The sequence below is a fragment of the Penaeus chinensis genome, chromosome 26 (assembly GCF_019202785.1).
Source record: "Penaeus chinensis breed Huanghai No. 1 chromosome 26, ASM1920278v2, whole genome shotgun sequence".
NCBI classification, from domain to species: domain Eukaryota; kingdom Metazoa; phylum Arthropoda; class Malacostraca; order Decapoda; family Penaeidae; genus Penaeus; species Penaeus chinensis.
Window position 1 is genome coordinate 14,562,884 of NC_061844.1, and position 12,500 is coordinate 14,575,383.

General features: G+C 36.5%; 1 protein-coding gene across 2 annotated transcripts in view; it reads right to left on the reverse strand.

Moving 5' to 3' along the window:
- The window catches only part of LOC125038959 (zinc finger protein 277-like), a 5,842-nt gene extending 1,351 nt beyond the window's left edge, over positions 1 to 4,491 (reverse strand). Inside the window, exons 1-8 of one of the 2 annotated variants that reach the window (XM_047632663.1) lie at positions 4,234 to 4,491; positions 3,427 to 3,629; positions 3,005 to 3,140; positions 2,119 to 2,286; positions 1,552 to 1,668; positions 1,085 to 1,206; positions 763 to 838; positions 129 to 389 (exon numbers count right to left, since the gene is read on the reverse strand). In XM_047632663.1, the coding sequence (XP_047488619.1) occupies positions 129 to 389; positions 763 to 838; positions 1,085 to 1,206; positions 1,552 to 1,668; positions 2,119 to 2,286; positions 3,005 to 3,140; positions 3,427 to 3,629; positions 4,234 to 4,476 (1,326 nt within the window). In that variant the 5' untranslated portion in view covers positions 4,477 to 4,491. The remainder of the gene's footprint in view (positions 1 to 128; positions 390 to 762; positions 839 to 1,084; positions 1,207 to 1,551; positions 1,669 to 2,118; positions 2,287 to 3,004; positions 3,141 to 3,426; positions 3,630 to 4,233) is intronic. The other variant, XM_047632664.1, reaches the window with a different exon arrangement.
- Between the last annotated feature and the right edge of the window lie 8,009 nt (positions 4,492 to 12,500).

Genomic DNA, 12,500 nt, shown 5'->3' on the forward strand with positions numbered 1-12,500 from the left:
ATAAAGGACTGACTACTGATAATAAAGACATTATGTTTGTACAGTAAACATAGTATCTGACTTTCTTCATAGATAATTTGTTGATTATTATCAATATTATAGAATGCATCAGACAAAAATCTGCTTACCTTCCACCTCATGAAATTGATAAGTTTGACTTGGCTGTAGAAAGGCAAACCACTCATTACATCTGTAAAGTCAAAGGAATGGAACTCCTGCATGTGTCCGCAGATCTGTGTGTGCGATTCCTCTCCTGACACTGTGTAATGGCAGAAGAGGCACATGACTGGGATGTCCAGTTCCTTTTCTTCGGTGCCTTTGATTTCTTCTCTGAGCTTGTCATCTTCCAGCACAGAGTTTTTGTACTCGCACAAGTCCTCTGGTATGATCTAAAATAGAAAGAATGCAAGTAGGGAGTTGAAATTCTTTTCTTTATGTGAGCCAGTAGGAGCAGGTATGTAAGTCTGTCAACTAGTATTGAAATACCAGCTGATATAATTTACAAGGCAATTTAACAATTTTTTCTCTTAGTTATAGCATCTTCTAGTAACTTCAACTATTAATCTACTTATTACTTCTTCACCTATTCACCTGCAAGTGTTCAGAAAGCATGCAAGTGTTCTAGTAAATGCAAACATACCTGCTTTATGACACACATACCCAAAAAAATATAATCACACTCTATAAGAGATAAGAGACAAAATTCTAAGGTAAACTGTCAAGACTAATCCAACTTCAAGAAAAGAACCATTTATTTCTTACCTTATCTTCATCCTCAACCTCCACGTCCTCCAAATGGCAGAGTAGACCATCGTTGTTCATTACTGGTATAAGGAACCTGGGAAAGCAATAGAAACTTGGTAATGATAGACTGAGGGAACATCTTTGATTTTAATTAATGCTCTCGAGTGGTGAAATATTGTGCTTCTAATTCATTCCTAAATAAGTCTATCATGGGACAATTTCTGGAAAACATTAACTAAAAGTATTATACATCTTAATTACCCCTAAATAATTTGTTGAAAGATATGCAAGGGCAAATACTCCTGTGACAAAAGAATGCATATTCTTTACTGATACTTACTGTTGGTGTTCCCAAACTGAACTGCTGGGAAGGACACAGTGACCAGCTTCTGTCATGTGTTCTTGCAAACTATGCAGAGTTGGAAAAGGAGCTTGACACGCAAGACACTGAAGGTCCCTAAGCTGGAAAGGTAATATTTCCCATTAATTCATCTTTTTCTTTTTTTTTATCATGTAATTTTGTGACTATATCTATATCTCTGGTGGAAGATTATATAAGGATTTCATGTCATAATCCTCTAAGACACTTTACTCATAACTGAGCTTTCAGAAAAAAAAAAGATTTTTTGTTGCACAAATCTATGGGTTTTGCTGCCACATTTCAGTACAAACCTCAAGTACATTAGAATGTGTCATACCTAAATCTTTCACAAAGTTTACCCAAACCCAAGTGTATGGTGTGTATGGGGCTAAACCAAAATAATCTTTTCACGAACTTAAAATTTTTCGTATTATCTGTGTCCTTACACGTGTCCGAATGAAGTTGATGACCATAACTTTCTGATAGAAGGTGAGGTTCTTTGTACTGTACTCGAAGTCAAACTGATGATAATTCTTCATGTGATGATAAAGCCCATCAGGAACCTAGAAAAGAAAGAAAAAAAATCTAATCAATTGTCCCTGGTTGTGGTAATCAAGAAGATAGAATTAAAAAAATATATAGAAATAAAGAAAGTGATAAGGAATATATCTTTTCATAGGGCTAGTAGAGTGCAGATTTGGAAAAGAGAAAATTACAAATTATGAGTCAATAAATAGAGGGTATATATCTATCTACCTCATTGGCTAACCTATTATTTGCTAACTCATTCTCCTTATTTCATCAACATCACATAAGGTATAAAGAGGGAAATAACTACATATTTGAACAAAGAATGCAATTAATAAACACTACAATAAACATAAAACAGGAAGCATGATGTGAAGGTAAATACAACAACAAAGGTGAAAAGAAGTGAATGATGCAGAGAATACACTGTTACGCACATACAACTCAATACAATGAAAGACCTGCAAAAGGAAAATGATCCCAACCTTGGAGGTGGTGAAGCTGCAGAAGAGGCAAGTCATAGAGGTGCTCACGTCCTCCCTCCAGTCCGTCCAGAGGCAATCTTGTTCTGTCTCCTGCGGCGTGATGTCTAAACACTCTGTCTCGTTCTCTGTGTCGTGGCGTTGCTTTGCCTCTTGCCATGGTGTGCCCGGCTGTTAAGGGAATAGATGATTTTATTCCTTGGTATTATTGGGTATGTACGCTTTGTTCCTTGGTCTTGTAGGGTATGCATTTTTCAGTCCTCTGTGTTCTGTTGGTGTTCGGGGCATGTGTATATTAGGGTTCTAAGGTGTTGTGGTGTTTCACATCTTGGTGTTCTGGGGTTTGAGTTTTAATTCTTGTTTTTTTTTCTGGAATGTGTTTCATTCCCTGACATTCTTGTGTTTCATTCCTAGAGGTATGTATGTGTGTGTGACATGTGCTTTGAAAGATAATGTTGGTTAGTTCTAACACTCCTATGGGAATAGTGTATTAAAAAAATATAAATTCTGGTATCAAAAACATCTATCATTAATTTTGTCCCTTCATTCATCTATAACTATTGTTAATCTTAGTAATTACTATACAACACTCAACCAGAGATTCCTGTCAATTGTCTACTGAAATATTTGGAGACAAGACAAGTCAAGACAAGACAAAAAAAATAAATAATAAAAATAAATAAATAATCAAACAAAAATAAAAAATAGCATAAAAGTTACAAACAAATGAAACAAAAACAAAAACCTTGTAAAAAGAATGGAAAACCGAAAACATTGAAAAAATAAACAAAAGAATAAAAGAAAGGAGAGAAAGAAAGAAAGAAAGAAAGAAAGAAAGAAAAATAGGAGGTAAATGAACACAAGAAAAAGGCGCAAAAGAGAAACTTACCTCTAGATAATTCAGAAGGTAAAACTTGTCATACATCTTATTCTTAGGGTTCAGAGAACGGTGCTGTTTCTTCCTCATGTGTTCTCGCAGCAGGACCGGTGTCTTGAAGGTCTTCTCACAGCAAAGGCATAGTAATCTACAAATTATAAGGAAAATGATAACTTGTAAGATATGTCAATAAATTAAAAGCATTTATTTCATTACTTTTCTTCTTCTGACAGGGTATCAGAATGAATGGTAAATATTTTGTGTGTGTGCGTGTGCGTGTGCGTGTGCGTGTGAGTGTGCGTGTGAGTGTGCATGTGTGTGACTGTGTGCGTGTGAGTGTGAGAGTACATATGTGCATGCATCCATTCACACATAAAAAAAAACAGATTATATCTCGACAAAAAAAAATCAAAATAGAGATATCAGATACTTACTTACTCAATTTCTCTTCTAAGATGTTCAACAACCGTGCCCCATTCACAATGTTGTCGGGATTGCCCAGAGAGAATCCGTGTTTGAAAGTGAGATGGTGGAAGGAATTGGCTATCCCCCCAGTCACAGTCTCCGAGCAGTAGATGCATTTCCGCGAGAATGTTTCGTCTCTCCTCTCTTTTTCTTTCTGGTTGATAATGTACCTCTAAAAGACGGAGGTGTTTGTTAACTGACATTAATATGAGGAATATGTGAATGAATTTTTATAGTCTACTTACAGCTTTATTCTCTATTCTTAATTTATGTATTTATCCTTTTTTCATCTATCTATCTACCTGTCTTCATTTTCCTTTTATTTTTTTTAATAATTATCTGATAACCTAACCTAACAACTTCTGTGCTGGGGAATTATATTTTTCTTGTTGCTGTTATTCAATAATTTTTTTGTTATCTGGTTATCTATTTGCCATAAAATGTAAAGATAATTGGATACTTTGAATAGAAATCTTAATACCTGATGCATGAATGGAAAAAAATAACTATGCAACAACAATTTACAATAAAAAGGAACAAAAAAAATTCATGATTAAAAAAAAACAAAAAAACTTTATGGATCAAAATATGTATTCAATCAACCCTTAAATCAATGTAACTACTATCAACAAATGTACAACAAAATTTCAATAACATCCTAGCCCTCAACTCAATCACCTCTTTTGAAAGAAAGAAAGAATGAAAGACAAATAAAATAAATAAATATCAATATACAATAACTAACACCATAACACATATAAATTAAACAAACTTACTAATTTCAGCTGACTAAGAGTTGCCCTTAATCTTTTATCTTCGGGAAGCTTCTTACACAAGAGATAGAAAGTCTCGCTTGGCATTTTAGAACCTGGCTCACCATTGGTATTAAAGACAATGCAATAATCTCTGAGATCCAGAGTACGAAGTTTATTCCAGTAGAGAACATATCTGTTTGGGTTTAAAAATATGAGAGAGATAAATTCTTCCTCGAGTATGGAAAAACAATGTGTGTCCAACATGATTACAAATGATAAAAATTCATTTTCAACAGTGTGACATAAAACTTCAGAGTGTGAGTAAGTGAGAGTGAGAGAGAAAGAGAGAGAGTGTGTGTGTGTGTGTTTGTATGTATGTATGTATGTATGTATGTATGTATGTATGTATGTATGTATGTATGTATGTATGTATGTATGTATATATATTATATATATATATATATATATATATATATATATATATATATATATATATATATATATATATATATATATATATATATATATATATATATATTTATATATATTCCGTAGACCTTCTATCTGTTCTTGTGTTCTACTCTATGACATTTGCTAATTTTAGACCTTCGTAGGAAATTCTTTAGCTCAGGAGCGTGGCTGAAGGAAGACCAGCTGATCCCGCAATGTAAACAACGTGAAACCTTGTCCCGATGCGATTCAGAGGCTTTGGATTAGGATTATACCGGGCGAACTTGTCCCGACGCCTTTCACAGGACTTTTGATTATATCGTGAAAACTTATTCCGATGCAATTTAGTTTTTATTCTAAGGAAAGTTGTTCCGATGAAATTCAGAGACTTTGTATTATATCACGGGAACTTGTCCCGATGCGCTTCAGAGACTTTGAATGATATCATGGGAATTTGTCCCGATTTGTTTGTATTCCATCACGAGTAGTTGGGCAGAATGAATGGCCGGATCAAGAAAAGATGTTAGTAAACATACTATAAAAGTTTGTGTGCACGTCTGTATGCATCCATATGTGAGTGTGTGTTTGTATGTATGTATGTATGTATGTATGTATGTATGTATGTATGTATGTATATATATTATATATATATATATATATATATATATATATATATATATATGTGTGTGTGTGTGTGTGCGTGTGCGTGTGCGTGTGCGTGTGCGTGTGCGTGTGTGTGTGTGTGGTGTGTGTGTGTGTGTGTGTGTGTGTGTGTGTGTGTGTGTAAATATAAATTATAAGATAATTTCTTGAAGTCCTAATCAGGGTAGTTCTTCGTTAGTCAAGACAGCAACAACCTGATTTATAATCTATTTTACAACAAAGGAAATTCTTAACAACTGGTTTACATAACACATACTAAGAATTCCAGTATCAGTGAGTTGTTTATGATATGGATCACCTACATTAGTTTTAACAGACACTAACCAACTACAATGATGATAATGACAATAATTAGATGGTTGTGGTATTTCATAATTTCTGTGGCCTAAGACCCTATATCAACAAACCCCTACCTTGTATACCATAGCATGATAGTGGTTGCATACTCCCCTTACAATTTTCTGTCATATAAAGAAGCACTCCAAGCTCTACCCAGAACATATATGTTGGAGGATTGCCTGCCTTTAAGTATTGCTGTGGAGGCTAAATCAATTCTTTGACAAAGTATTGGTGGCTATCAGGCAATGCTCTACTGGCTCATATGGAACCTAGAAATAATTATAATAATGTTGATTCTTTCTTTTTTTTTTTTTGCAATGCTTATACCACAATTTTCATATTTTCTGCCATCTCTTAATATCCTGGGCAGTATTTTCATTGTAGTTGGACAGCAGTAAATAAAACTGTAAATGGTCAGATTAAAAGCTTTCCATCCGTAGTTTACCATTGGCAATACAGAACTTTCAGTAAGGACTTCCGTAAATAATCCTTGTTACCAAAAGTGATGCACCTGCAGAAGTCCCAAAACCAGGCTATCATGTGAACCCAAAACCCAAACCTAACCTTTCCTACTTTCTATTTAGTCACTAGAAAGGGGATCAAGCCCCCCTGTACCCACCTTTATTAGCACTTCGAGCCAACCCATAGAAAACGAACATTAAACACTCTGACTGTGAGAGGGTGTTGTGGATTTACTCTCTGAGCGGTGACATGCTGTGGATATTTTCGTCATTTCGCGGTAAATATGAGGCCGCTGCAGCCGATTCTATGTCAATTATTGCTATTTTTTTACGCTCTTTAAGATGGAAGTGTCTATTTCCCTCTCTCTCTGTGCGTGGCACAAACCTAATCCTTCTCTACACATTATTTGAGAGAAAATTACCAACCATTCCCTTTAATTATATAATTTAGCACATTTACATATACACATTTGCATATAGACATAAAACAACTACAGGATACAAATGCGAAGCCTAAGAAATATCCTTCTCAAAATGTAATTTCTGCTTACTTCTATTATGCGCTTTGGGATTATTTATCTATATTCCGTAGACCTTCTATCTGTTCTTGTGTTCTACTCTATGACATTTGCTAATTTAGACCTTCGTAGGAAATTCTTTAGCTCAGGAGCGTGGTTGAAGGAAGACCAGCTGATCCCCTAATGTAAACAACGTGAAACCTTGTCCCGATGCGATTCAGAGGCTTTGGATTAGGATTATATCAGGCGAACTTGTCCCGATGCGATTCAGAGGCTTTGGATTAGGATTATACCAGGCGAACTTGTCCCGACGCCTTTCACAGGACTTTTGATTATATCGTGAAAACTTATTCAATTTAGTTTTTATTCTAAGGAAAGTTGTCCAGATGAAATTCAGAGACTTTGTATTATATCACGGGAACTTGTCCCGATGCGCTTCAGAGACTTTGAATGATATCATGGGAATTTGTCCCGATTTGTTTGTATTCCATCACGTGTAGTTGGGCAGAATGAATGGCCGGATCAAGAAAAGATGTTAGTAAACATGCTATAGAAGTTTGTGTGCACGTCTGTATGCATCCATACGTGAGTGTGTGTTTGTATGTATGTATGTATATATATATATATATATATATATATGTATGTATGTATGTATGTATATGTATATATACATATATACTGTATATATGTATATATATACACATATATGTTTATCTATTTATATATATACCCTACATACACACATACACATACATATACACATACATATACATATACATACACATACACATACATGCGCGCGCGCACACACACACACACACAGACACACACACACACACACACACACACACACACACACACACACACACACACACACACACACACACACACACACACACACACACACACACACACACACACACACACACACACACACACACACACACCTGTGTGTCCTTTTAGCCTTTTAGCCTCTCTAATAAACAACCTACAGCATTACCAGACGTAGCAGGATATTTAGGGACCCATCTAGATCCTTCGAGGAGCCAAGCGTATTTTCCTAGGTTTGTTGAAAAGAATATATATGGAAAAATATAAGTTTACTCGTTTGAACTTAAATGTTTATTTCTACTAGAGACTTCACTGATAAGAAATCAATTTCTGCGTAAATATTATACTGTCACTCGTCGAGCTTTCATAGCAGCCAGAACATCTACTAATTTCTTCAGAATAATATAAATAATTTATTTCATTCATGTGTGATTTTTTGTTGATTCCATTTTGTCTTTCCACTTTGTGTCGTCATTCATTCTCCCGAGGGAGGCGGTGAAAAATGACTCCCACTGAAGCAACGTCACTAATATGTGTTTATATTTATGGTTAAAAAAAAAAAAAAAAGTTAACTGTTTATGTTAATATTAAGCTCACAAATTTGGGTTTGTGTTCAGTGCATTTGGGACTACGCATAGTAATCAGTACTACAGGGTCATCTAACTGAACTGGCGATAAGGTAAAGGGGTTTTATTTATACTATTCATAATTGTTGGAGATAATTCCATAAAACTAGTGTTGATAGATGATTTTTGGAAGATCTCTAGAAATCATCATCACGTGTAAAGACTTCCTCAATTTCAACTTCATAGAAAACATCAATAAGGAAAATTTACATGGCAACACATAAGTTAAGTAAGTTTATTTACCACCCTGGCTATCTGCTCAGGCGTGGGCAGTCATGATTGCAGTTTTACATATATTTGACATAGTACAGTAGTTTGTAACTACTGCAATTGTACATGGTAAAATATAAATATAAATCATACATCATACACAGGGGCGTCACTTAAGGGGGGGTATGGGGGTGGTTCACCCCCCAACTCTTAAAAAAGCCTTTTTTTTGCAGTGCAAAATCTAGTTCTGCGGGGCAAATTTTCTCCTACGGAATCTGCCTCAATAGCCGATAAGTATTCAAGATATATAGATAACTATATGAAACTAATTGTTGATGATACTTGATCTATAACATACTTGATTTATAACATTTTAACAGTCTACTTATAAAGAGCTAGTGAGCATTTTCTTTTTCGTGATTTGCAGGGCAAAAAATATTTTTTCAGGGCAAATTTACCCGTCACACCCCAAACTCATAACATGAAGTGACGCCCCTGATCATACAAACAATATTACTTTGATATGCTTTTGCCACTGTGTTTACATAACATTGTTATTTGTTTACGACAGTTTTACATAGTAAATTTAGGATATAGTACGAGTACATCTTCCAGTGTATCAGATGAAATGAAATATTCACATACTTCTTTATACCTCATGTTAGGTGGTCTGAAAGGCTGTATCACATGATATTCCGAGATATAGTGCTCAAGCGTTCGCTTGTTTTCTTTGTTACAGATTCCACATTTAGATTCACTGCACATCTTGCACCGTGCAGTTGCCAGTACATTCTGTAACCTAAACGTATTCTGGCAATAACCACGTCACATTGTCTGGTTTGACTTCGGTGCCACCAATAGGAAGGCTTGTTATCTCTGTACTGATCGTAGTGCCTTTGAGTGTTCGTCAGATCTACTAGTTCTTCCTTATGAGAACTTTTCAATGTATGTGCAACCCTAGCAAGAGGCATCCCAAGATCTATGTTCACAGTATCTTTGCTGTAGGCTCCCTTCGCCAATTTGTCGACGTGGTCGTGCTTGCTTATGCCAAGATGAGATGGTATCTATACAAATTGAATGTTGAAATTGCGCTCGATTGCATAAGTTACGTTACGCTTAATGCAACACGCAATTTCCTCATCGCCACCTGCTTTGAAAGAAGTTAGTGTCCGAAGAGCACGTTGAGAGTCACAGAAAACTATTCCAGAGCCCCGAAACATTAAGAATTCCGTTGCAAGGAGTATACCTGTGTAGTGGGGGCCCAATTTTATTATATTAACTTGGTGTTGTAGTAAGCCATTTTTGTATACAGCGCAAGCACAACTAGTTTTGTATTCAGACTGTACGGATCCGCCAGCCTAAAACTCGTATACATCATCGCCCACAGATTCTGTGTTCAATTACCGTTGCTAACGCACTTTGTTTTAACACGCAGTTATGTACACTGCTTTTTTTTTGTGGTAGACATGTAAGGTGCTCAATGCTGAATTTCTGCATGTTGGAATGGATCGACCTTTTGCTATTTTACTAATTGGGACACTAAAATTTGTAATGTCCATGGAGGCCGCACATGTGTGATTAGTCACATCTGCTTGCGTGATTTTATGTTGCAGTTGTTTTAGGAAATCTGAAAAATACAATGGTTCCCTTAGAGCTCTGACCCCAAATATGGTGGAAATAAATTGGATGGTAGGTTTAGTTCTGATCTCATGTTCACTATCCTTGCTGTTCTCGGGGAGCCGAGGATAATCCTCATAGCTTCATTTTGCACTACCTCCAAGCTATTTATTTCTGATTCCTTATACTGCAACAAGTGCAGCGCATGGTAGTCTACAACTGGCCTTATAAAAGCCAAGTGAAACAGATGCCATGTTTCTTCCGACAAGAACTTTCAACGGTTTCAATCTCTCCCAGAGCCTCTTCTTTAAAGAAAGGATCAGGTCTGCATCATTTACGTTCACCCCGAGATATTTATACTTATGTAACATGTCAAGCTCCTGGCCAGCTAAGCGAAAAGTGGTTAGGGGTATGATACATGAGTTGAGAGCCATAGTTTTCTCAGCGGAGATGACTAATCCACAGTCCTGAGCCCTTGTGAGTTTGTCGAGAGTTATTTGCATCCAGTCTTGTGGTGATGATCTGACGCATATGTTATTAGCTTATAATAGATTCACTATCCCCAAGTGGAATATCTGCCACGAGCTTGTGCATGAGGATATTGAACGGCATAGGGCTGAGAACTCTTCCCTGTGGCGTCTCAAGTTCAAAAGATTGTGAAGTGGATCTTTTTACTCCCCTGAACAAGAATCTTGCAGATCTGTTCGAAAGAAACATTCTAATCCAGCTCAATAATTTACCCCGGATGCCAAAGCCTACTAATTGTTCTAGGATAACTTCTCTGTTTACAATGTCAAAAGCTGACTTAAGGTCAAGAAAAACAGTGTGCTTCCCTGTTTTAGAGCTTGAAAAGTATTCTGCAAAGCAATGTTGTGTGCTACGTCCCGATAGAAATCCGTACAGTCGTGAGATAATTTACCATGTAACCTGTACCTGATTCTGTTCAAAATTATCCTTTCTAGAACTGGCATACACGTGAGGTTAGTGAAATTGGGCGGTATTTATCAGTGTTTGGTTTCAGTATAAGGATGATGAGACTGCGCGTCAAGGGGCCAGGCAGAATACCTTATGACAAACAACCTATACAGGTGCAAAAAGGGATTACTAAGTACCTGAGCTATAATGCAGAGGACACTATAGATAATTCCATCCTCATTGTTCAGTTCATATTCAGTAATCTCAGCAAAGTCTGAAGGGTCGGTATCAGAACATCCAACTTCACTGGCAAATTTTCGTGCAATTTTTGACTGACTAAAGTGATTCTGAATGTTTAGTAGGGAGTGAGCTCAATTCGGACGCTTCATCCCACTGACTAAGGAGCATATCTGCTTGTGCAAGAGGACTATGGGGTGTTAGTTGATTTGTCTGAGTCGATAATTTTTTTTTTTCCAGACCTTAGACATTGAGGTGTTATTGGTAATGCTTTGTAGGAACTGTTCAAAGTGTTCATTTCTGAAGTGAGTTTTTTCCCCCCGTAGATCTTTGTTAACCTTAAGAAACTGAATAAGGTTGTCACTGGTATTGTCCTGCTTGTACATATCAAAAAGCTCCCGAACTCGCTTTTGTTCCCTTAACAGCGTAGGGTCACCGACCCACTTAGGTTGTTTGCAGCGTTGTGAGTTGTTGCTCTTGAAGGATTTCTTTGGACAAACCCAGGTGTTGTAGTAATCAGTGACCACTTTCATGTCCATGGAGAATTTATCAACAATCGTTACTGGTAACCCTTATACCAGTCATAAACACGTGATTTAAAGTGGTGCTCAAAGTAAGGAGCAATATAATTTTTACGCCTATTTGTTTTTGCAGATTTACTATTATCAACAGTATCTCGTTACTATTGCAAAGTGGTCACTGATTAGCTCTGTTGCAAACATGCTTCTGACGTTTCCATATACAAGGCAATGTAAGCTTTCCTGTATGTATCGTATACGGCCATAGATCTATTGTTCACAAAATTTCGGAACTCTTCGCCATTTTCACTGTAGTGACTATCTCCAAAGGTATAATGTCTAGCATTAAAATCTCCCATGCATGTTGTGCCGTGATTCTTAAAGTTGGGCAATGAATCAGTTTGAAACTTTCTACACCTTGCGTACACATTGCACAGAGAGAGAGAAAAAAACAGAGGCTGTTCGAATATGAAAATGCTTACATTGCACATTATTACCATCAGACTTCTGCACCAGCTCATGCGGTATGGTGTCACTGACATCAGCCAATAGGCTTGTCATTCCTGTGTTCGTATAGGAGTGCTACCCTCTAATTCTAGGGACAGTTTTTTGTAGTGGCTGATGTGAAGGGCTCTTGTAAACAGATAACGTCAACATTATTATTATGAGTATAGTAAAGCTAAGTCACTACTTATACGGTTGACACCATGTTTATCCCATGGAAGAAAAGTAATTGTTTTCTTGTCTCCCATCACACCCTATGATCAGCTGATTGGTCTAAAATGTTTGATGAAGCCCTCTAGTCTGCATACTTCTTGTACAGTATTACATATCTGCGTTGCATCTTGATTGTTTACACCGACTCTCGGCGCTTTCCTCATATTGATATTATGCGTATAATCC